General features: G+C 48.1%; 1 protein-coding gene across 5 annotated transcripts in view; it reads left to right on the top strand.

Annotated features, from left to right (window-relative positions):
• Positions 1 to 25,465, top strand: part of SIPA1L3 (signal induced proliferation associated 1 like 3) — a 129,431-nt gene that overhangs the window by 97,430 nt on the left and 6,536 nt on the right. For 4 of the 5 annotated variants that reach the window (XM_044305305.1, XM_044305306.1, XM_044305308.1 and 1 more), the window contains 8 exons: positions 3,882 to 4,156; positions 6,612 to 6,857; positions 10,178 to 10,324; positions 13,033 to 13,130; positions 17,724 to 17,824; positions 17,899 to 18,266; positions 20,917 to 21,105; positions 23,997 to 24,162. In XM_044305305.1, the coding sequence (XP_044161240.1) occupies positions 3,882 to 4,156; positions 6,612 to 6,857; positions 10,178 to 10,324; positions 13,033 to 13,130; positions 17,724 to 17,824; positions 17,899 to 18,266; positions 20,917 to 21,105; positions 23,997 to 24,162 (1,590 nt within the window). The remainder of the gene's footprint in view (positions 1 to 3,881; positions 4,157 to 6,611; positions 6,858 to 10,177; positions 10,325 to 13,032; positions 13,131 to 17,723; positions 17,825 to 17,898; positions 18,267 to 20,916; positions 21,106 to 23,996; positions 24,163 to 25,465) is intronic. The other variant, XM_044305309.1, reaches the window with a different exon arrangement.

Consider the following 25,465-nt stretch of genomic DNA (forward strand, 5'->3'; position numbering starts at 1 on the left):
AAAGGTGGACAACCCCTTTAAGGGTACATGCACACGTTCAGGATTCATGTGCGGAGAATCCACAGGTGTTCGCAGGCAAATCCATGCGGTCAATCCGTATCAGTTGGTCCGGATTTGCGTGTGGATTTTACTAAGTGAATGGAGAAAATCCGGTCAGGAAAAATTAAAATTGACGTGCAGATTTTAAAATCCGTACCGCAGGTCAAAATCCACGCAGAAAAAAATCTGCATCGTGTGCATTGAGAATTTCATGACCTACAGTGCAGATTTTCCGCACGCAATCCTGATGGTGTGCATTTAGCCTAAGGCACTTTTTATGTCCAGGGAGAAAACGCCGGATGCCTGCAACATCTGCTTTCAGTGGGATGCTTTGCTTCATAAAGTCTGCAGAGCGTCTGTCCAGAACCCCCCGGCCGCCGGCTGTGCCGGAAGGACAGCATTAACACCCCCATTGAACGGAGATGAGCTGCAGTGCTATGCACAGCAGACGGCCGGGCCAGGAGCTGTCATATCTGTATTGTAACCTGTGTGTCCATTACGTGACCAGGACGGAAACTAGGAAGTATATAGGCATATTATATACAAAGATTGAACATTATTTGCTGAAACTGGAATATCTCTTTAATTCATATTTATTAATCCACTACTTTTAACACACAATATGCAATAAAAGCCTCGATAATAACACAAAAACTGAGTCATTCTGCACAAATGGAAACAACATCGTGTCTACCCATGTGTCCCCCGGGGGGACAAACACATTGGGGGTTCTGTGTAGGGCGCCATCATACCGTAGGAGAGAAGTGCACCATTGACCTATTGGAGTTTTCTGGGAGAAGAATATTGAGGGCTTATCCTCAGGATAGGTCATGGATATCTGATCTATGAGAGCCCAACTCCTGGCTGCTCCCGCCGATCAGCTGTTTGAAGAGGTTTCGACGCTCCTGTGAAGACTGCAGGATCCTTGTGGCATGCCGTGCACAGCGCCGTACGTTGTAAAGTGGCAGTGCTTGGTATTGCAGCTTAGGCTACTTTACACCTGCGTTCGCTGCGGATCTGTCTTGTATCTGCACAGCCAGATCCACGCCGATAATGCAAACACTTGTATCCGTTCAGAACGGATCCGTTTGCATTATTAATAAAAAAAAAATAAAGTCTAGGCTACTTTCACACTGCTGTTTCTGGGTCCGCCTGTGAGATCCGTTTCAGGGCTCTCACAAGCGGCCCAAAACGGATCAATTCAGCCCCAATACATTCTGAATGGATAAGGATCCGTTCAGAATGCATCAGTTTGCGTCCGTTCCGTTCTGGAGGCGGACACCAAAACGCTTTTGATGTCCGTCTGACGAAACTGAGCCAAACGGATCCGTCCTGACTTGCAATGTAAGTCAATGGGGACGGATCAGTTTTTACTGACACAATATGGTGCAATTGAAAACGGATCCGCCTCCCATTGACTTTCAATGCAAGTCAAAACGGATCCCTTTACATTATCATGAACAAAAAAGAAAAAATGTATTTTTTTATTTTTTTTTGTTTTGTTCATGGTAATGCAAACGGATCCGTTCTGAACGGATACAAGCGTTTGCATTATAGGTGCGGATCAGTCTGTGCAGATACCAGACAGATCCGCACCTAAACTCACGTGTGAAAGTAGCCCAAGTCAAAACGGATCCGTCTTGACTTACATTGAAAGTCAATAGTAGGCGTATCCGTTTTCAATTGCACCATATTGTCAGTGAAAACAGATCCGTTGACTTACATTGTAAGTCAGGACGGATCCGTTTGGCCCCCCATCGTCAGGTGGACACCAAAAAGGTGCAAGCTGCGTTTTAGTGTCCGCCTTAAAAGCGGAACGGAGACCAAACGCAGCCAAACTGATGCATTCTGAACGGATCCCTGAAACGGATCTCACAAGCAGATCCAGAAACGCCAGTGTGAAAGTAGTCTTAGGCCCATTCGCCTGAATAGGACTGAGTTGCACATAGACCAATGTATGGTGACGTCTCTGGCCTAGAAAAAGACCTCTCCTTGTAGCAGCTGATCATTAAAGGTGCAGGGAGTCGGACCCCAACTGATCAGATATTGGTGACCTATCCTAAGGATATTCAATATCGAACTCCCAGAAAACCCCTTTTAAGTATTAGGGTACGGCTACGCTGGTTCGACTCAGGATTGCAGAGTAGTGGTGATCCCATAGAAATGAATGGGATCGCAACACGAGTCAAGCTGCAATCCCATTCATTTTGATGGGACCACCGCCACTCTGCAATTGTGGTCGTGGCAACCAGTTTAGCCAGACCCTTATAGCGGTTGTGTCATCTGGAAACAGCGGCCTTTGCAGGAGAAGTGTGGTATTACACTCTGATGTATTGATGGCCATATAAGACATGTCTGTATGCCTAGGGGTTGTTCTAATGCAGGCATCCTCAAACTGCGGCCCTCCAGCTGTTGTAAAACTACAACTCCCACAATGCCCTGCTGTAGGCTGTTACCTGTAGGCTGTTCGGGCATGCTGGGAGTTGTTGTTTTGCAACAGCTGGAGGGCCGCAGTTCGAGGATGCCTGTTCTAATGGGTGATCCCTTTAACTGCTTTTATTGTCCTGAACCAAGTATTAAACCTCCTTACAACTGAAAGATTTCACATCTGGATATTGGTATCTGCGAAACGGAGGATGTGCATGTCCAGTCTTTGAATACTTTACTGTATTTGTTGGCATCGATCACTTGAACTTCTGGCACTTTTTGCATAGTTTTTCCTGTTATGTCTGGTTTACTTATGTTATGTGTCCCACGGGGATGAAATGGCGGCTTTGCATATGTGTGTACTTACAGTGACGTCTTGTAAACATTTTGTGCATTGACTCTCGTTTTTGTGCATTGACTCGCGCGTTTCAGGTTTCCGTTTGTGCATGATGACTTAATCTGTGTCGAAAATTTTCTTATTGTGATGTGGATAAAAATAAAGATGAATAAATGATTAATAAAGATGAATAAATGTTGTGCACTCGGTGTCTTCCATGGCTCAGTGTTTTTGGATTAATAGCCGGAGCCTTGTGTATACAGTAAGTAGCTCTGATGTAATACCTTGTATAGGTCATCAGTATCATCACCGTACACTACATAAAGAGTTTTGTCAATACATTTAACCTGAGTTACAGCCTGTATTAGATTCCTCAGAGCTGCATTCGTTAATTCTGCTGCTTGTCCTAGAATACAGTGGAGGCATTTACTATATCACATCAGATTACTGTAAAGACTACTGTACACTTACCCAGAGTGTAAATCTCAAGCTCCGTGCACACGTTTAGCCAGCAGGAAATGCCATCAGGTTTCATCTGAGGACTGCTGAATTGTGAATGCAGCTCTGGAGTACAACTCGAGATCATTAAAAGATAAGTAATGCATGTGTATGTACAAAGTTAATACATTTTAGGTAAATTCTATGTGACTGTGAAATTGTGTCCACAGGTGAATGTGTGTAAAGCATTACCTTAAAGGGAATCTGTCCGAAGTTTTTTTTTTTTGTTTGTTTTTGTTTTTTTTGGTGCCGCCATCAGCTGACCGCTCCTCTTCTGTGCTTTCTGAACATGTCCTTATTAGCAAAAGCCAATGCATTATTTTACGTCCTCCCAAGCCCATCTCCTGTATGCCCCGTTGTCTTCTAGCCTTGGCAGGTTTGGAGGGTGATAAGCTTCCGACAGGTTCCCTTTAAAACATTTTACAGCGTAGTATCTAGATGTGGCCATCATTAGCTGGCCAGATGTCTTGCCCACTGTGCCAAGTGTGTCTTGAGAACACATCTGAGTGTATTGATTAAGCACCTGGAGGATCAGTCAGGTTACAGGGTAGGAGAGTAACTCCTCTTATCTCCTTATCAGATTATGACCACAGGATGCGAGACGGTGGACATGACCTTACGCCGGAATGGACTAGGACAGCTCGGTTTCCACGTCAAGTATGATGGTACGGTGGCAGAAGTGGAGGACTATGGATTTGCATGGCAGGCTGGTCTGCGGCAGGGCAGTCGACTTGTCGAAATATGCAAGGTGGCCGTGGTGACCCTTACCCATGACCAGATGATTGACCTTCTCCGCACGTCGGTCACGGTGAAGGTGGTGATCATACCGCCCCATGAGGATGGAGTCCCTCGAAGGTAAGAGGATCATAAATCGCCTGTTCGCTAGCTGAGGAGACTGCTGCTATTACATGTAGTGATCTCCTCCACGGCATGGGAAGGAGCGATCGCTAGTGCCATGCCTCGTCCCCATACTGACTCATTGTGTGTCGGCAGCAGGTCAGCGATCTGGCGCCAGCAACTGATGATTTTTAAGCATTCTGAAAGATTCCAAACGTTTGCTCATTTATCGGGTAATCGGCGGCAGTATTGCACTGCCAGATCGTCGCTAACAAACGTTCCTGCGCACGCTTGTTAACTAGGAGCTGGTCAATAATCGGCCAGTCTAATACAGGCTTTGCTGTATAGTTGAATGCAGTTGATTGTTCTCTGTTATCCGCTATTTCAGTCTTGGGCGAGATTGAAAGTAGTCTGCGTTCGGGTTAATGGATGACCGGTCACTTCTCTGGTTTAGTAAATACATTTGCAAAATAACAGCGTCGGCACACCTTAGAAGCCATTGCTGACACCGAATTGTGCAGTTCCTCTGTTATTCCTCCTGGAAATTTATGAATAAATTGGACCATTCTCCTTCTCAATAGGCTGCGTCCCTTCCCAGGCTTACACCATCACCAGGGGTACCACATTGACAAGGGGATATGATAACACCCAGTTGGTAATTTATTCATGCGTTTACTAGAGGAATACCACAGCAACGGCACAACACGGAGGTTAAAGGGGTTTTACCGAGATAGGCTAGGTCATCAGTATCGGATTGGCTGGGGGGGTCTGACACATAGGATAGGTCATCAGTATCGGATTGGCTGGGGGTCTGACACACAGGACCCTGTGATCAGCTGTTTGAGGATGCCACGGCACTCTCCTGGGCACCACAGCCTCCTTGCCACTTACCAAGCGCAGCGCTGTACGTTGTCTAGTGGCTGTTCTTGATATTACAGCTCAGCCCCATTCACTTGGGACTCAGCTGTACCTAGGCCACATGACGGATGATTGGTGGGGGAGCCGGTAGTCGGACCCATGCTGATCTCATTGATGACCTATCCTGACGATATCAAAATCTCGGACAACCCCTTTAACAAAAGATGTTCAAACATTGCATGTAGTTAATAAAACGGAGAGATCGGGAAATCTGACTGGCCCTCTTTAACCCCTTATTGACCCTGCCGTTCCACAAAAATGAATGGAGTGGTTGTTTGCGCATGCTCCATACATTACTTTGGGTCTACCAGCGATAGCGGAGCGTTATCTTTGGCAATCTCAGGCAGTCCCAAAGGACTTGGTTGGGCGGTTTGGATTTTTTTGTGTTACAATTTGTACTGTTTTTGTCCCCCTAATGGGACTTAAAGCAGGGATCCTTTGTTTGCTTGTACAATACTTTACAACACACAACTTTCCACAGCATCGTAGCCTGTGAGCGGTACATGTCCTGGCTGCCGCTGTCAGGTATCAGTACCCCAGTGGCCAGGCAGAAGGAGCCACCCTCTCCCTTTTGTATTGTGGTAATGACAGTCACAGGCGTATTTTTCTAAAATTTTCTGCAGAATTCCTTTAAATCAGCAATCCCAGCAGTTACACAACCGGATACGACCATTGCGGAACCTGCTCTGGTTTTACGGAGGAGCTCTGCCCTTATAAAAGAGTATATACTCTTTTATAGACTGTCTGATAATCTAGAAAAGTTCATAGGCTGCCACCTGTCAGGACTTATAGATGCCACATTAAAGGACTTTTTAGGGACCGTTCACACAGCATCATCCTTGCCGAAATTCTGGCAGCATTTGCATGGTGTCTGCCTCCGACAAGGCCAAGAAGGGCATAGTCCCTTTTTATTTTGGCGCGGTGACTGGGCAGATGCCGATGTCTTTTCACAGCTTGGCTCCATTAAGTGCAAAACCGCCGCAGATATTGCCTCTGCAAAATCCACTGTGTGAACATACCCTTATTGTGGATCCTCGCACAATCAAATTGAATTTTGGTGAAATATACAGCACATGAGAGGCGGCTATATAAAACCCGATGGGGGCTCATACGTGACGTGCATGCTATGCATGTTGTTGGTGCACGCTTAGACAGGTTCACATACTTTTCATATGTTTTTGCAGATTTAGCACAGCCCCATGTAAATGGAGCATTACATTACATGTGGTTTTTGCAGATGGTTACTGTTTACTATGCACTTAGGTGTTATATTTATATGTTAAGGCATGCCGGATGCCTCTTCCTCTCGGGGTTAGATTGTTAGCTCTTGACATAGCAGAATTGCTTATTTTCTGGAAGAAGAAAATGACTGCGGAGCAATTGAGTAAACCGCACCCGTTCCGAGTCTGGCAGGACAAGTTCTGACACAGAGATAGCTGCAGAGCAGTCCCTGTAACGTTCTCCATCTGCCGTGGGGGTTGTGCTCTCATTCTGCCTGTACATGTGTAGAGACCTCTCCGCATCCAGCATTCTTTGTGTTTTTTTTTCGCCATAGAGGGTGGTCCGAGTCCTATGAACTCAGCTGCATGGACCAGAAGGACGCAGAGAATTCCACGTCTGGTTCCCGGCCACCCTACCGCAGCAACATCGCCTGGCAGTGGAGTGGCTCTGCCACCCATCAGGGGGCGAGTCCATCTCAGAAGTGGGTTACCCCAACCTATGCACAGTCGCTTAACCGGCTACCCAAGCAGAGTCCTGCGGCGCCTGTCCGAGAGCCCCAGCCGCTACACAACAACAGAAGGTGAGTCTGCGCCCCTTGTGGCTGAACGCAGCACTGCAATGTCCACAGGTAGGAAGCAGCTCTGTGTTTCATGGTAACTGTAAAGCGTAGATTCAGCTTTGGTGATCAAATGGTGAAGCTCCGCTCGTCTAGTTAGGAATCACATGCAAAATGATTCCTGAAAAATCTCCTTTTATCAAGATTGCTCCTCTTTATCAGGCCTCATGCACACGACCGTATCAGATTTGCATTTTTTGTGGACTCGCTGACTTCAGTGGATCCCCGATCCGCATATTGCAGACAGGTATAGGACATGTTTATCGCATACGGATCATCCATGTGCTTTTTCAGCATCTGTATCCATCCCGCTAAATATGGAATAGGGGCCCATTGTGTTCAAATAAAATGCAGACGGCACACGTATTTTGAAGATTTGCAATTTGTGGGCCGCAAAACGGATATGGTCGAGTGCATGGCCCTTACCATGAAATAGTTGATCGTTGACCAGGGCACCAGCGGCTCACTGCCAGTCTCCTGAAGGACTCTTTTAACATGTGTCGGTTAACCTTTGGATTTGTTCACACGGACCAAAATTCCAGATTTTTTTTTTTCCCCCATGCATTTTTGTGCACTTTGCTGCATTTAGACATTCACTTCATGTCATGTCACTGCAGATAACATTTGCCTCATAAGCCTCCGATTTAAGAGAATTTATTTTAAAAAAAATTCTCCTTAAACTCCGTGCACATGGGAGTGTGTACAACATCACCCAGTCCCTGTCTTCATGGCAATGTATGGGGCCTCCAGAGGATAGCTACAGAATACCATGTGCAAAGGATAGGAGTACGTAAGGAAAAAATATTCTTGTGCTTCTGTGTGAAATCGGAGGCATTTGAAGTATATTGTGGTCAAATATATGGACCTGTAAAATGATCATGTCTGCGAGACCTTACACGGGTTGTGTGTGTGGTGCCGATACTAAGAGATCATATGTGACTTATCGATCCCCCGCATCGGCTATTCTGACGCTTCCTGGTCTCCTGATCTCTTTCCACACGCAGGAAATGATCGCTCAGCCCATCACTGGCTGTAATATTTTACCCCGGGAAAAGCCTTCTGTAAATAATTTTACATGGCCCTTTAACGCCTATTCCTACTCTTTCACCAGTGCTGTACTTCAAAGTTAGTGGCGTATAGCTTTAAAACAATGGTCAGCCTGTTTGGTTCTGTCTAAAGTCAGCTTAAAGGCGTTGTCGGGGTGTTTTAATAATGAAGTCCTATCCTCAGGATCAGATCAGGGGGGGTCAGATGCCTGGCATCCCTGGGCTCAGCCGTTTAAAGAGGCTACGGAGCTCTCACGATCGCCGCTGCCTCCATGCAGCTCGCCAAGTACAGCGCCGTCCATTCCATAGTGGCTGTGCTTGGTATCGCAGCTCAGCCCCAGTGCATTTTGGAGGTGACGGGCTGCATCCACCTTGCGGCCTGTGTGGCGTGCATCCACCTTGCGGCCTGTGTGGCGTGCATCCACCTTGCGGCCTGTGTGGCGTGCATCCACCTTGCGGCCTGTGTGGCGTGCATCCACCTTGCGGCCTGTGTGGCGTGCATCCACCTTGCGGCCTGTGTGGCGTGCATCCACCTTGCGGCCTGTGTGGCGTGCATCCACCTTGCGGCCTGTGTGGCGTGCATCCACCTTGCGGCCTGTGTGGCGTGCATCCACCTTGCGGCCTGTGTGGCGTGCATCCACCTTGCGGCCTGTGTGGCGTGCATCCACCTTGCGGCCTGTGTGGCGTGCATCCACCTTGCGGCCTGTGTGGCGTGCATCCACCTTGCGGCCTGTGTGGCGTGCATCCACCTTGCGGCCTGTGTGGCGTGCATCCACCTTGCGGCCTGTGTGGCGTGCATCCACCTTGCGGCCTGTGTGGCGTGCATCCACCGTGCGGCCTGTGTGGCGTGCATCCACCTTGCGGCCTGTGTGGCGTGCATCCACCTTGCGGCCTGTGTGGCGTGCATCCACCTTGCGGCCTGTGTGGCGTGCATCCACCTTGCGGCCTGTGTGGCGTGCATCCACCTTGCGGCCGCAGACAGTCTCTAGCAGGTAGCCAGTGATGTGCGTGTATAGCACATCATAACTGCAGCAATGTGATTGATGATCGGAGCCACGACGGTGAGGGATTCACCTGGTTACGTTTTAGTTTATCATATTCCCTGCTTTTAGTTAGAGGTTTTCCAAAATGTTGTGAAATTAAGCAGAGGGCAGCACAGAATTAAACAAACCAAAAACAGCCAAAAAAAACTAAGGGTCCATTCACACGTCCGTAACGTGTTTTGCGGTTACACAAATCCACAAAACACGGACACGGCAATGTGCGTTCCGCATTTTGCAGACCGCACATCGCCGGCACTGATAGAATATGCCTATTCTTGTCTGCAATTGCGGACAAGAATAGGGCATGTTCTATTTTTTTCAGGGAACGGAAGTGCAGGCCTGCATTTCCGGAGCCGATGTGCGGTCCTATAGAAATAAATGATTCCGCAATTCCGTTCCGCAAAATGCGGAATGAAATTGCGGACGTGTGAATGGGGCCTTAGAATGTTTTTCTGCTCCCTCGCTGCTGCTCTGTTCCCCACCGGGCCTGCAGTCGTCATATGGCATTCATTGTTCCCATGGCCGATGCAGCCAGTCTCTTGCCTCGGGGGTGAGGGACCAGGTAGAATTTTTAAAAGTTTGTATTTTATTTATTTTTTTACTTTAATTTACACTGCTTCTTGCCTAATTTTACAAAAATCTAGAGCCTATTTGGAAATCCTGGACAACCCATTTGACGCAGTGTTTTTTGCATATTGTATGGTAGTATTATTTAGACACTATATGGCGGTATTATTAGAGCATTGAATAGAATACATTTATTAGAGCATTGAATAGAATACATAACCAGCCCTGTCAAAAGCTTCCTGAAAGCAGAGCTTCACTTTATGGAAAAGTGGTTGTCTACTTTAAGCAGAGCCGAGACGGTGTAACAGCTCTGCTACATAGTGCAGTGGCACATTAACACATGTGCCGTGGCCTTTCATCCATTATACATGGCACCGATCCTTGAACATGTACGGATTACATCACTTTGTAGCCTCTTTTGTAAGCCCCGCTGACGGGGTAAAGTTTCACCACATGGTATATAAGGGAATATTAATTATACAGGATGACCTACTCTTGAAAAACTGGCACAGCGTGTGCCAGGGAGTCCGCTGAGGCAGGTGTGACAAGGGCGGAGATGCCCACAGGGTCCTAAGAGACTTTCACCTGTGTCTGCAGTTTTTCATATGAGATAATTTCATGCATACAGGCCGGTGAGTTATCCGGAGACGCCGCATGTCGCCACATCCCCAACAGCCGTCGACAAAGTGCAGCCGTACAGACAGCAGTCTGGGAGCTTCTCTACACCAGCGTCTACTGGGGCCGGATACAGCCGCTATAAACCCACTGTGGACAGGTGAGGGCCGCGCCGCTGTGCACAATTGTGACCTCAATCTGTCATGTAATTAAGGTGTGCAGAAGTCTACCTGCTTTTCATACTACAGGTTAGAAGGCTAGGAACAGTATAAACCTCTAACTGCAGGTGCAGATGTAGCAGAGATGAGTTTTTCTTGCATCGGTTTTCCATAGTGCTGCAAACAGGTAATCCTATTAATTTATCTTGTAGAGGTTTCCCAAGAGTAGAATATTGATGGCCTATGCTCAGGATAGGTAATCAATATTTGATTGGTTGGGGTCCGACTCTCTGCACCCCTACCGATCACCTGTTATGGAAAGAGGCCGCAGTGCTCTGAGTGCTGCAGCCTCTTCCTAGGCCAGGGATGTCACATTCATCAGTCGCACAGCCTAAGTGCAGCTCAGTCCCGGTCAAGTGAATGGGCCTGGGCTGCAATACCAAGCACAGCCACTAGACAGTGTATGGCGCTGTGCTTGGTAAGCTGTGAGGAGGCTGGGGGTTAGACACCCAACTATCAGATATTGATGACCTATCTTGAGGATAGGTCATCAATTCTCTAAGCCCAGAAAACCTTTTTAAGGGTCCATTCACACGTCAGCAAGTTGCAGATCCACAAAACACGGACACCGGCCATGTGCATTCTCCATTTTGCGGAACATGTTCTATTTATAGGACATGTTCTATTTTTTTTTTGTGGGGCCGCGGAATGGAAGTGCGGATGCGGATAGCACACTCTGTGCTGTCTGCATCTTTTGCTGCCCCATTGAAAATGAATGGGTCCGCACCCATTCCGCAATATTGCAGAACTCATGCGGACCCATTTTGCGAATGTGTGAATGGACCCTAAAGGGGTTTTCCAGGACTTAGATATCGATAACCTATTCTCCATATAGATCGTGGCGGTCTGATACTTTGAATACCCACCAATCAACTGTTTCGTACTGCCCCGGGCATCATAAACTATAAAGTGGACACAACGCTGTGTCCACATTGTGGATTTCAGCACTGTCATACTGGAGGGTCAGTTCCTATTCACTTGAACAGGAGCTGAGCTGCAGTACCCCAGCATGGCCACTACAGAGTGTGTGGAGCTGTCTGCTTCTGGCTTCTTACACTGTATAACTGGTGTCAGTGGCTGCCCGAATCAGGGTAGGTGCCACGTGTCAGACCCCCACTGATCTGATATTGATGACCTTTCCTTAGAATAGATCATTAATATCTAAGTCCTGGAAAACCCCTTCAAATGCTATGGACACCTTTGAGAAGAACAAAATGATTTTTATATATGTGAGTGATTATCTTCTGTTAGGGTGCATTCACACAACAGTATTTTTGGCTCCGCATCGCGGAACGGGTGCGGACCCATTAATTTCAATGTGCTGTCCGCATCCGTAGATCTGTTATGCGGCCATGCAAAAAGATAGAGCATGCCCTATTCTTGTCCACAATCGCGGACAAGAATAGGCAATTCTATCATAGGGCCGGCTACCTTCACACGGCCGGTATCCGTGTTTTGCGGATTCTCAAGTTGAAGACCGCAAAACACATACAGTGGTGTGAATGTAGCCTTAGAAAAATAAAAAATGCACTGAGTTTCAGGCTGTAATCTTCCTTCATTCACTTTCAGACCCTCCAATATTCAGTTTAGGAGCAGGTTACAATTTCAGACTTTTCTCATGTGGATGTGAGGTCTGTGTGCTGCCTTCCCCCTGCAAACCGCCTTGTGTGCGCTTTCCTCCTCGTCTGCAGCCTGCGTGGGCCGCCTTCATTAGACTTTCCTCTCTCTTCGCACTGTGATCTGCTGTGTACAACCACCTCCCCCTCCCTGCTGCTTTTTCTAACAGTCTATGAGAAGATGGGGGAATTCTGAAGGATATATGTCAGATTCAGCTGCACCAGCAGCTAAATGGAGGATTTATACGCACTCTGCAGAAGCAAAGTGGTAGAAAATCTTTAATGAAGTCTATTTAGAAAGTTGTTTCTGTTTAGGAAGCAAATCTACCATAAAAATAAAATAGAAATCAGTGCAAAGATGCCTCAGTGGGCGACCATAGTGCACAGAAGTGAAAATTACCATATTCTCCTGCTACATCTACAGTTTAGGTGTGGACGTTCTCCAGTACAGTGTTTTTTTTTTTTTTGGGCACAGGATAAGCCATGCGTTAAATCTGCACTAGTTTTTTAAATGCATTTAGTGCTTATGTATATGATGCTATCAGCACTGAATTGAGTGCTGGATTTTAGGCTGCTTTCACAGGTAATGTCCGCGTGTATTTCATACATATCCATAGGCATTCACAAGCGAGGCCATTAGCGTGTCCTCTATTATGTCAGTAGTCATACATATACATACAAAGTTGTTTTATTTTTAAATATATATATATTTATATATGTGTGTGTGTGTGTTTTCCAGGTGTATACCTCGGGACCTTGTTAAAAAAAAAAAAAAAAAAAAATATTTGGGTTTAGGGACCTTCGGAGGTATACATCTGGAAAACCATATATATATCTCAGATTGACACTAAAAAAGCAGAATACAGCAAGATATGATGCACTTTCTCCAATAGAACTGGTTCCACAACTTCTGTGTTTGGACCTTGATACTTCTGGGCCATTAGTCAAGTGCCTGGGACTATTTTCAGCCATATAATTGAATGTGTACAGCGCTGGAGGAATTATAATTTGACCACTCGTGCGATCTCTTCCAGGTTTGGCACCCCGCAGCGTACCGTTCTCCAAGCAGAGTCCTATGGTGCACAGGATGGCTTGTCCAGTCAGGAGATGGCTGTAGATAGACATAAACCAGGTGAGAGATCCGACAAGTGGAGAGTAATGTCCGCTTCTGTCCCACCCTGTGTGCTTCGTCCTATGTCAGGGTGTCTTTGGTAATGGACAGATTTGAGGTTTCTAAAACTAAACATGCGAACAGTCCCTAAAGTCGCACTCTTTTAGACCTGGACTACATGGCTACATGTGTTGCGTTACTGAAAAGTAGCACAATGGTTTTTGTTAAGATAGTCGATAGTGTCAGAATGGGAATCGGAAACTTGGATGGGTTTTTTGTGACTGTCGCATTGTGACACCATTGACCATCATTACACAAATTGTCTTGTGACACATGTCGGTGTGCAGCCCTAGCCTTAGGCCTCATTCACATCTTCATTTAGGAGATCCAGCTGCATGGTCCGGTGCAAATGATCGCTGTTGGCAGGACAAAAAAAAAAAACGTTCCGTGCAACTGTTTTTGTCCAGCCAAACCCCGCCAGACCTTATTGTTCCGGCTCTGTGCCGGAACAGCCTGCCGGATCTCCTAACGGAGATTTGAACAAGGCCTTACTGTCTTCCACGTTTGGTCAGAACAGTTACACCTGTCCATGTCCTGGTGGTCTTTTACGCTGCATTGAGCACTAGGAGAGATTTTGCCAGAAAACTGCAGAATTTTGTATTTGCAGCACCATCTAGTGGTACGTTTGGGTAGGGCAGTAGAAGGCCTCGTCTCTTCCGAATGTGATGGTCGTGTTACTTGCACTGTACCTTTTGTGTAGCTAATTTAATTACTGCAACCACTTAGAAATCTTCATCCAAAGCAAACTGAGAATGGCCTAAAGTTTACACTTTTATGGTACATTCATTTACTTATTAATAAGTCCTTATTTTAGCAAAAACTGCACAGTCCTGTGGCTAAATCGTAAACTTGAAAAAGGGACATGGTGTGAATATTTGGTCTGCTGATTGACAGTAACTGCCGTAGGGATTCTGTAAGAGACTGTGTGTTTAGTAGAATTCATAGAAGGACATGGCCGATCATGTGAGTTGCCTTCTTTGCATCATGTGATGAATGCTTCGCGTATGTCCGGCTGCTTCTTGTACATACTATTACAGACCAGGAAAGGAGCGAGCATCGTGTGCGGCTTCGAGGTAAGGATTGTAGGTGGTTTGACGTTTGTGAGTGAAGCATGGTCGACCATTTGTAATAGAAGATGTAGGTGAGACGGCCTGTGGTGTGCATGGATGGACTATTCGGGCTGTTTCCAGTGCAGGAATGTGTGAGCGTGATCCTCGGTTCTGGACACTGCTAGTCTTGCTGTGGGCCTCTGCATGGCCTTATTGCTACAGAATCATAGTGACGTAAAGCTGTCAGTATAATTCTGTAGCAGTAAGGTCCGCAGAGACACACAGCGATTTAAATCCGTATAATGCTGTGCATTCCTACAAGACGAGCAGAGTCCAGAACGGAGGATCGCGCTCATACTGGACATGCTCGTGTGAAACAACCATTATGGGATTCCAGACAGCTACTGCGATAGTTGTAAATCTGACCAAAAATGCAGACTGGCGACGTGGATTTTATATTCATATTGCCAGTTGTATCTTCCTGCACAGATGCACAAGCAATGGGTTTCCTATTAGATATTATTAGGTATTGGGCGACGAAATTTGGCTCAAATGTTCTTGCAAGATTTCCAAGGTTCTTGCAAGATTGCTTGCTTTATTTCTCAGACCAGTATGTGTGGAGGGTGGATGGTGGGAGAACAGACGGAGCAGACTGCCAGACTCGGACGTGGGAGTTTATTCTCGTTATCTGGTGTGTTCCCTCATTCCAGGACAAGATTCTCAATAAATTCAGCAGGTGTCTATATGAAGGGAATGTTTTTTTATATGTATACACCAGGCATGCATCTATTCCGAGAACTTTGTGTTATGCCATTCCTCTGTTATTCCTACTACAAACTTATAAATAAATGAACAGCTGGATGTTAGGAGTTGGAGGTGTCGCTGCACGCTGTCAGGCTGTGCAGCGATAAACCCCTTTGGCAAGGAAAATGATAACACCTAGTTGTCAATTTAGGCCCCTTTCAGACAAGTGAGTGTCACACTCCGGACTCGCAGGGTGAATATACAACAGTGCCCTTCTTGACCTTCCAGCACTGCTAGGGTCGCATAACGTTATATTGATTTATGATGCTATGTAACCCTTAGTGGTCTGGAATGTATTGGATAACACTGACCTACTGCAGTCAGTGTTATCCAATACATTCCAGAACTGTAAGGGTTATAGAACATCATAAATCAATATAATGCTATGTGACCCCGGCAGTGCTGGGAGGTCAGGACGGGTGCTCTCCCTGACGCATACTGAGAGTTCAATGCGTGGGGCTCGCTTGTGTGAAAGGGGCCTTAGTCCATAAACTATGTCAGGAGAGGTGACAAGTCGTCTTTAAAATTATCTTAGTCAGGAAAAGTGATGTCATTACATTAGGATATTCCATGCACTTTGGGATCCGTTCGGGCTCGAGCTCTGGGACCCCCCACCGATCCTGAAAATGGACAGGCTGCAGCGTTTTATCGCCTTTGTGGTCATTTCCTGCAGAGCGATGCTCCGCTCCCCCACTGTGCAGGGGAACTGGGGCACAGCTGTAGACTACATGCAAAGGGGTGCGGGGTCCCCTACTGTGCAGGGGAACTAGGGCACAGCTGTAGACTACATGCAAATGGGTGCAGGGTCCCCCACTGTGCAGGGGAACTGGGACACAGCTGTAGACTACATGCAAAGGAGTGCGGGGTCCCCAACTGTGCAGGGGAACTGGGGCACAGCTGTAGACTACATGCAAAGGGGTGCAGGGTCCCCCACTATGCAGGGGAACTGGCTCACAGCTGTAGACTACATGCAAATGGGTGCAGGGTCCCCCACTGTGCAGGGGAACTGGGACACAGCTGTAGACTACATGCAAAGGAGTGCGGGGTCCCCCACTGTGCAGGGGAACTGGGGCACAGCTGTAGACTACATGCAAAGGGGTGCGGGGTCCCCCACTATGCAGGGGAACTGGGGCACAGCTGTAGACTACATGCAAAGGGGTGCAGGGTCCCCCACTATGCAGGGGAACTGGGGCACAGCTGTAGACTACATGCAAAGGGGTGCAGGGTCCCCCACTATGCAGGGGAACTGGGGCACAGCTGTAGACTACATGCAAAGGGGTGCGGGGTCCCCCACTATGCAGGGGAACTGGGGCACAGCTGTAGACTACATGCAAAGGGGTGCGGGGTCCCCCACTGTGCAGGGGAACTGGGGCACAGCTGTAGACTACATGCAAAGGGGTGCGGGATCCCCCACTGTGCAGGGGAACTGGGGCACAGCTGTAGACTACATGCAAAGGGGTGCGGGATCCCCCACTGTGCAGGGGAACTGGGGCACAGCTGTAGACTACATGCAAAGGGGTGTGGGTTTCAAAACCAAAATCCCACACGGTTCTTTGTGAAGATTTCTGTGCATTTCTGCACTAAAAATGGCATGTTTTTCTTGTGGTTTTGGGTGCAGATTAGATGGTGATTTTCAACAAATTTCATCCTTTGAAAAGGGTGAAATCTGCACAAAAACCGCAGAAACCATTGACATGCTGTAGATTTTAAAGTCTTCACGGCCGGTCAATTACCACTCCGTGGGGGATGGGGGGGGGGGGGGGGTCGAGCAGAGTGTACATGAGCTTGTCTAATCTCATACACTTTGCTGGTACTGTACAACGCTGCGTTTTTTCCACACTGGAAAACCGTGCATAACCGGCAACCTGTGCAGGTAGCCTTCACTGGGTAGCCGTTTCCTGCACAGCTTGGGGGGGGGGGGGGGGAGCTGTGGATTGGGAAGGGTCAGAGGTGAACCCCTAACATTCATAAAGTTAATGGCATATCCTAGCAAAAGAAAAGCTGGAAACCCACTTTAAGACCCCTCTGGTATTTTCTCTGCACAGTGCCAGACAAAAAAATGGCTTCATTCCAATTTGTGGGGGCTCGGCATTGCCCCCCCTGATTTAAAATACCTCTCAATGATTTTTTTTTACTGAGAAATTCTGCCATTTCTCATATATGTTGCGTCTTAAATCCTCGTCGCTTTTAAGATCTCCGCCTGCTGCCAAAGGGTAGAAAAATTACTAATAAAGCTGAAAAGCTGTATGGACCCGAGACCTCTCCTGTCTGAGGGTTTGCTGCAGCGTCGCCTGTCTATGCAGGCTCCGGTTTTCGGAATCCATGATTTTGTCGAGGCGCCTGGATGACATCTCCCCAGCAGCTTACGGAGTACTTTGCATGAAGGTCTAGGTGCGTTCAGAAGGGAGGATGTTGTATCCTGTTATTGCAGTGCTGACTTGGGCTTTCATTACCTTTTCACGCTGGCAGGCACATTGGTAATGACAGCCGTACACTAGTTCACGTGTCATCTCTGTCTCTGTGGAGAAGGTGAACATCAGACTCGGCTGTAGATGTAGAACCTCAGTATAACTCACGTCACGAGATCAGTCTCCAGCACCCAGCCCCCATCACCATCCTCTTTAATTAACACTCAGCTTCTAATTATTCGCTGACGTTCATGCTGCAAGGTGCATGTGACGACATTATTTCTCTTTTACAGAACCTCTGTGGCACATCCCATCGCAGCCCCGAGTCAGTGTGACCAAGAGACCTAACAGACAGGAGCTTGCTGGCAAGAGTTCTCCTCACCGCCATTCAAGGGTAAGTACCCAGGTATGTGATCCTGCTGTTCATACGTGCGGACAGCGTGAGTTACATGTTTGGTTTGCCTACAGGGAGAGGCCCAGTATTCCAGTCACTCCAGCAGTAACACCTTGTCCAGCACTGCCTCCAGTAACCAGAGTGACGAGCGGTGGTTCGATCCCCAAGAGCAGCCGGATATAGACCTGGAGCCCCTTTTTAAGGGCACGTCGAACGATAGTGGCATTGACACTTCCCTCTCCAATTTTGCGCACTCTAAGCCAGCCAGGCCAACTCCCCGTCGAGAGAAAGTGCAGAAACCCATGGCGTGCTCCACCTACCCCGGCATGCATGAGAGCAGCTCTCGGGACAAGAGGAAAGATCAGATGTCCTCTGGAAAAGGTTACAGACCCAAAATGTATCCGCCTGGTAACGGTGCAGCTGAAGCCTTCAATGACTCAAGGTAAAGAGCCAACTGTTAATTTAATGTCCATTGCAATACATGTCGCCCCCCTCCTCGGGGGTCTTTGATGATCTGTGTGAACCTTCTCCATCTTCCGGCTCTGTAAAACACGGATGCCAAACTCGTGGCCCTCCATCTGTTGCAAAACTACAACTTCCATCGCGCCCAGATAGCCTACAGCTATTAGGATATGCTGGGAGTTGTAGTTTTGCAACAGCTGGAGGGTCACGAGTTTGTCACCCCTGTTGTAAAAGGACCCCACCTGAAAACCGTCCGTGGGCCACCTGTTTTTCTCACAGACCCATTCGTTTAAATGAGTGAGTCATGCGGGAGATCTGAGCTGGATGGTGCATGCTGGTGAAAATTTTGTGTGTGCGTTGCCCTGTTGCCTTTATGGGTCAGTCTTCAGCCCATCATTCATCTTAATGAGCACTTACACTTCATAGTGTTCACTGTGTGTTTACTTACTGTCAATGCATGGAAGTCACGTGAGTTACAGGGGGCTATTACATTGTACTGTCCACTGTGGAGGAGATCAGATCCTGTACTGTACAATGTGGAGGAGATCAGATCCTGTACTGTACAATGTGGAGGAGATCAGATCCTGTACTGTACAGTGTGGAGGAGATCAGATCCTGTATTGTACAGTGTGGAGGAGGTCAGACCCTGTACTGTACAGTGTGGAGGAGGTCAGACCCTGTACTGTACAGTGTGGAGGAGGTCAGACCCTGTACTGTACAGTGTGGAGGAGGTCAGACCCTGTACTGTACAGTGTGGAGGAGGTCAGACCCTGTACTGTACAGTGTGGAGGAGGTCAGACCCTGTACTGTACAGTGTGGAGGAGGTCAGACCCTGTACTGTACAGTGTGGAGGAGGTCAGACCCTGTACTGTACAGTGTGGAGGAGGTCAGACCCTGTACTGTACAGTGTGGAGGAGGTCAGACCCTGTACTGTACAGTGTGGAGGAGGTCAGACCCTGTACTGTACAGTGTGGAGGAGGTCAGACCCTGTACTGTACAGTGTGGAGGAGGTCAGACCCTGTACTGTACAGTGTGGAGGAGGTCAGACCCTGTACTGTACAGTGTGGAGGAGGTCAGACCCTGTACTGTACAGTGTGGAGGAGGTCAGACCCTGTACTGTACAGTGTGGAGGAGGTCAGACCCTGTACTGTACAGTGTGGAGGAGGTCAGACCCTGTACTGTACAGTGTGGAGGAGGTCAGACCCTGTACTGTACAGTGTGGAGGAGGTCAGACCCTGTACTGTACAGTGTGGAGGAGGTCTGACCCTGTACTGTACAGTGTGGAGGAGGTCTGACCCTGTACTGTACAGTGTGGAGGAGGTCTGACCCTGTACTGTACAGTGTGGAGGAGGTCTGACCCTGTACTGTACAGTGTGGCGGAGGTCTGACCCTGTACTGTACAATGTGGAGGAGATCAGATCCTGTACTGTACAGTGTGGCGGAGGTCTGACCCTGTACTGTACAGTGTGGAGGAGGTCTGACCCTGTACTGTACAGTGTGGAGGAGGTCTGACCCTGTACTGTACAGTGTGGAGGAGGTCTGACCCTGTACTGTACAGTGTGGAGGAGGTCTGACCCTGTATTGTACAGTGTGGCGGAGGTCAGACCCTGTATTGTACAGTGTGGCGGAGGTCAGACCCTGTACTGTACAGTGTGGAGGAGGTCTGACCCTGTATTGTACAGTGTGGAGGAGGTCTGACCCTGTATTGTACAGTGTGGAGGAGGTCTGACCCTGTACTGTACAGTGTGGAGGAGGTCTGACCCTGTATTGTACAGTGTGGAGGAGGTCTGACCCTGTACTGTACAGTGTGGAGGAGGTCTGACCCTGTACTGTACAGTGTGGAGGAGGTCTGACCCTGTACTGTACAGTGTGGAGGAGGTCTGACCCTGTACTGTACAGTGTGGAGGAGGTCTGACCCTGTACTGTACAGTGTGGCGGAGGTCTGACCCTGTACTGTACAGTGTGGCGGAGGTCTGACCCTGTACTGTACAGTGTGGCGGAGGTCTGATCCTGTACTGTACAGTGTGGCTGGGACTAGATCCTGTACTGTACAGTGTGGCTGGGACTAGATCCTGTACTGTACAGTGTGGCTGGGACTAGATCCTGTATTTTATGTAGATCAGATCTAGAGATGAGCAAATTTCATATTTTGAAATACGTTCACACTTCGTTTGGTGGTAAAAGCAGAATTGTGTTATGGATTCTGTTACCACGGACCATAACGCAATTCTATGACTGAATGCCTTTAGAGGCATTTCGTTATTCATTCCGTCATAATAGAAGTCTATGGGTTGCATAACGGATCCGTCCCATTTCAGTTATGCAGCCCATGTGGATTGTTTCTCCCATTGCATCCAGAGACTTCACCTCGCCCACATTCTGTAGTGTTTGGAGGGACATCACATCATGAATTGTCCCCTATAGCAGCTGATCGCACCGCACTCAAAGGAAGCCCCATTTCATGTGATCATGTCTGTGCCCCGAACATCTCGTATTGTCTGTATGTCCAGTAGAGGGGAACTGAGCTCTTTTTTTTGCTATTTATGCAGAAATAAAATTGCTAAAATCTCACCATGTAATATACAGAAATTAGACTAATAATGGAATATATGTATTCTTTGCGCAAGCAGATCCAACACGTATAAATCCCCTGACGGTTCCAGGAACCAGCAGATGTCACAGTCAAGCTCCTTCCAGCTGTCCAGCTCTGTGCCCAAATCTTTTTTCTCTCGTCAGAACGTGAGGAATAAGATCCCAGCTGGCTGGAAAAAGCCAGAGGAAACACCACAAAGGCCAACCACATTTACAGACCCCAAAAAGTAAGTGCATCACAGCATATGCTGCGTTTGGGGCTTCCTGTCTTAAAATATTAATCGTTTCCTCCTCCGCTTCCATTCCCAGCAGTAGCTGCGGTCTCCTGTGATGTTTGCACTGCAATCACAGCAAGCACACATACACTAGTCATAATTGACGACCCCCTCGCCTTCCAATAGTGAACCGAACAGGGCCCCCTACTTCAAGCCACCCCCCAACTAATCACAGCAAGTTTTCTCCATGTACTCACCTTTTGCATACTCCATCAATGTGTGTCAGAAAGCTACATGTAAGTAGCCTGCTGACGACTGCTGTACTTGCCTTCCTGCATCGGTCACCACCAGGTCCAGTGCCTAACAGTGATGCCCGCTGGAGTATTGTGAGTGGGTAGTATAATGGATCGTGAAGCCATGTTCGCATCTGTGATGGATGCAGACTCTGCGCGCAGCGACCACTTTTACTTAGCAGCCATCTCCAATCAGTCCACAGTCTAATGTAATAGGTGCCCCCTCCGATCAGTCCACAGTCTAGTGTAATAGGTGCCCCCTCCGATCAGTCCACAGTCTAGTGTAATAGGTGCCCCCTCCGATCAGTCCGCAGTCTAGTGTAATAGCTGCCGCCTCTGCTCAGTCCGCAGTCTAGTGTAATAGCTGCCGCCACTGATCAGTCCGCAGTCTAGTGTAATAGCTGCCGCCTCTGCTCAGTCCGCAGTCTAGTGTAATAGCTGCCGCCTCTGCTCAGTCCGCAGTCTAGTGTAATAGCTGCCGCCACTGATCAGTCCGCAGTCTAGTTTAATAGCTGCCGCCTCTGCTCAGTCCGCAGTCTAGTGTAATAGCTGCCCCCTCTGATCAGTCTGCAGTCTAGTGTAATAGCTGCCCCCTCCGATCAGTCTGCAGTCTAGTGTAATAGCTGCCGCCTCTGCTCAGTCCGCAGTCTAGTGTAATAGCTGCCCCCTCTGCTCAGTCTGAAGTCTAGTGTAATATCTGCCGCCACGATCAGTCCGCAGTCTAGTGTAATAGCTGCCCCCTCTGATCAGTCTGCAGTCTAGTGTAATAGCTGCCCCCTCTGATCAGTCTGCAGTCTAGTGTAATAGCTGCCCCCTCTGATCAGTCTGCAGTCTAGTGTAATAGCTGCCCCCTCTGATCAGTCTGCAGTCTAGTGTAATAGCTGCCCCCTCTGCTCAGTCCGCAGTCTAGTGTAATAGCTGCCCCCTCTGATCAGTCCGCAGTCTAGTGTAATAGCTGCCCCCTCTGCTCAGTCCGCAGTCTAGTGTAATAGCTGCCCCCTCTGCTCAGTCCGCAGTCTAGTGTAACAGCTGCCCCCTCTGCTCAGTCCGCAGTCTAGTGTAATAGCTGCCCCCTCTGATCAGTCCGCAGTCTAGTGTAATAGCTGCCCCCTCTGATCAGTCCGCAGTCTAGTGTAATAGCTGCCCCCTCTGATCAGTCCGCAGTCCAGTGTAATAGCTGCAGCCTTTGATCAGTCCGCAGTCTAGTGTAATAGCTGCCGCCTCCGATCAGTCCGCAGTCTAGTGTAATAGCTGCCGCCTCCGATCAGTCCGCAGTCTAGTGTAATAGCTGCCGCCTCTGCTCAGTCCGCAGTCTAGTGTAATAGCTGCCGCCACTGATCAGTCCGCAGTCTAGTTTAATAGCTGCCGCCTCTGCTCAGTCCGCAGTCTAGTGTAATAGCTGCCCCCTCTGATCAGTCTGCAGTCTAGTGTAATAGCTGCCCCCTCCGATCAGTCTGCAGTCTAGTGTAATAGCTGCCGCCTCTGCTCAGTCCGCAGTCTAGTGTAATAGCTGCCCCCTCTGCTCAGTCTGAAGTCTAGTGTAATATCTGCCGCCACGATCAGTCCGCAGTCTAGTGTAATAGCTGCCCCCTCTGATCAGTCTGCAGTCTAGTGTAATAGCTGCCCCCTCTGATCAGTCTGCAGTCTATTGTAATAGCTGCCCCCTCTGATCAGTCTGCAGTCTAGTGTAATAGCTGCCCCCTCTGATCAGTCTGCAGTCTAGTGTAATAGCTGCCCCCTCTGCTCAGTCCGCAGTCTAGTGTAATAGCTGCCCCCTCTGATCAGTCCGCAGTCTAGTGTAATAGCTGCCCCCTCTGATCAGTCCGCAGTCTAGTGTAATAGCTGCCCCCTCTGATCAGTCCGCAGTCCAGTGTAATAGCTGCAGCCTTTGATCAGTCCGCAGTCTAGTGTAATAGCTGCCGCCTCCGATCAGTCCGCAGTCTAGTGTAATAGCTGCCGCCTCCGATCAGTCCGCAGTCTAGTGTAATAGCTGCCGCCTCCGATCAGTCCGCAGTCTAGTGTAATAGCTGCCGCCTCCGATCAGTCCGCAGTCTAGTGTAATAGCTGCCCCCACTGATCAGTCCGCAGTCTAGTGTAATATGTCAGTTCCTAATATATGTGAATGGAACATGTGAGGAGAATAGCATAAGATTCCCTTTATCGCTAGCATTACTGTTCACTTTGGTAGTGTAAAACCATCAGCAGTCGATGTCATGCTTGCTGATGGTATCCACATTTTTCCCTCCTCTTGGCACTTGGAGGCCGACAACAACAACATAAAGGCAAATAAGTCATAGAAATATATCGGCATCTTGGTCTGCACTACTGCACTGAATGCCCCAAAGTGTAACGTCACTTTAAATTGCCGACCACTTGGCGGAGTAGCACTAGTAGCGTCACGTGATGAGACAGTTTGGAGCCCGGGGTTCTCCCAGTTGTCTGAAGTATTTAGGTCAGCAGTAAGAGACAAAAAAATGCTGGAGAGAGAGGATTAGAGGAACATCTGTCGTGGGTGTGCTGAAGCGCGGCAGCCTGTATATAGTATATACGTGTCTGTGCTGTGACGTGGTGTCTGGGAGTTTAACCTCTTCCTCTTCTTTCCTTCCTTAGACAAGTAGATGTGAACACAAAGAACGTGTTTGGCCAGCCCCGGCTGCGGGCCTCACTGCGAGACCTCCGATCGCCTCGCAAGAATTACAAGTCGACCATTGAGGATGATCTGAAGAGACTGATTATTATGGACAATCTGGGGCCGGAGCAGGAGCACGACTGCATGGTGAGACGACAGATGTCCCTGTCCCGGAAGATCACGCTGCTCTGCCCTTTGTAGTGCCAGTTATCTCTCTAGTTTTAGGTTCGCGTTTTTGTGACACTTTTTTTTTTCTTCTCGGTTCTCATCCGTTCTAGCAGGCAGTCATTTCTTTGACTCCGCTACCTCTTCATGGCCTGAGCTCGACTTCACGTACTTCCCTGATGACCTTTCCTTTCTCACTTTTAGGCTCGATTCACATCACCCTTTCGGTTTTCATTCCTCTGATCCGACAGAAAACAGAAAGCAATGGATGAATGGATCCTTTATTTGGAGCATCCGTTATGCTGCGTCAATTTTAGCGTGTAAAATAACGGATGGGAATGGCTAAAATGGATGCAAAATTAACTTAACTGAGCATAGCGGATGCTCAAACTAAAGGATTATTTTTATTTTTTGCTTTCTGTTCTTCTGATGGATCACAAGAACCAAAAACAAAATGGTGATGTGAACCCGGCCTTAGCAGTGTCCTCCATGACGTGTCAGATACTTCTCGGACTTAAGACACAACTAGTGTTGAGCAAAGTTGTGTTTTAAGTTCTGCATCTAAAGTTCGGCTTCGGGTTATCGAAGAATCCCATTATGGATTCTAAATTCCGTTTTGGTCCGTGGTAGCGGAATCCATAACGCGATTCTTCGATAACCCGAACTTTAGACGCCGAACTTAAAACACAAGTTCGCTCAACACTAGACACAACCTCACACATTGATGTCAGACACAGGGTGGTATATATTAGGGTACGTCCAGACACAGGGTGGTATATATTAGGGTACATCCAGACACAGGGTAATTTTGCAAATCTGTGGCTTTTCTGCCACGTCTGGCACTAACCTTACGCCATCCCTCTGTGTAGGGTATGGACTATGGTTAGATGATGGACACTATGCTTTTGCAGGACATTTGCCCCCTGCTGTGAGTGATGCCAGACGCTTTGGCTGTGTATGTGGTGTGCAACAAATTGAGAAGTGAAATTTCATTTTGAAGTCCTTCCAAAAAGGGTTGTCACATCAGCAATGCTTTTCTCTATATATGCTTATTAGGGTACATGGATGTCAAAGACCCATAGCAAAAGATAAGCTATGGCTGTGTGTAATAACTACATTTGACCGTCACTTAAAGGCAAAGTTAGATGTTTGGTGGGGGGGTCTCGACTTCCTCAAAGGGATCGCCTTCACTGAGGGCAGCATAATATAGTGACAGACCCAGCGGCCTGTCACCTCTCTCATGGAATTCGTTACTTTTACAGCACTGACATGCTGAACCTTGCAG

This window comes from Bufo gargarizans, chromosome 9 (assembly GCF_014858855.1).
Source record: "Bufo gargarizans isolate SCDJY-AF-19 chromosome 9, ASM1485885v1, whole genome shotgun sequence".
NCBI classification, from domain to species: domain Eukaryota; kingdom Metazoa; phylum Chordata; class Amphibia; order Anura; family Bufonidae; genus Bufo; species Bufo gargarizans.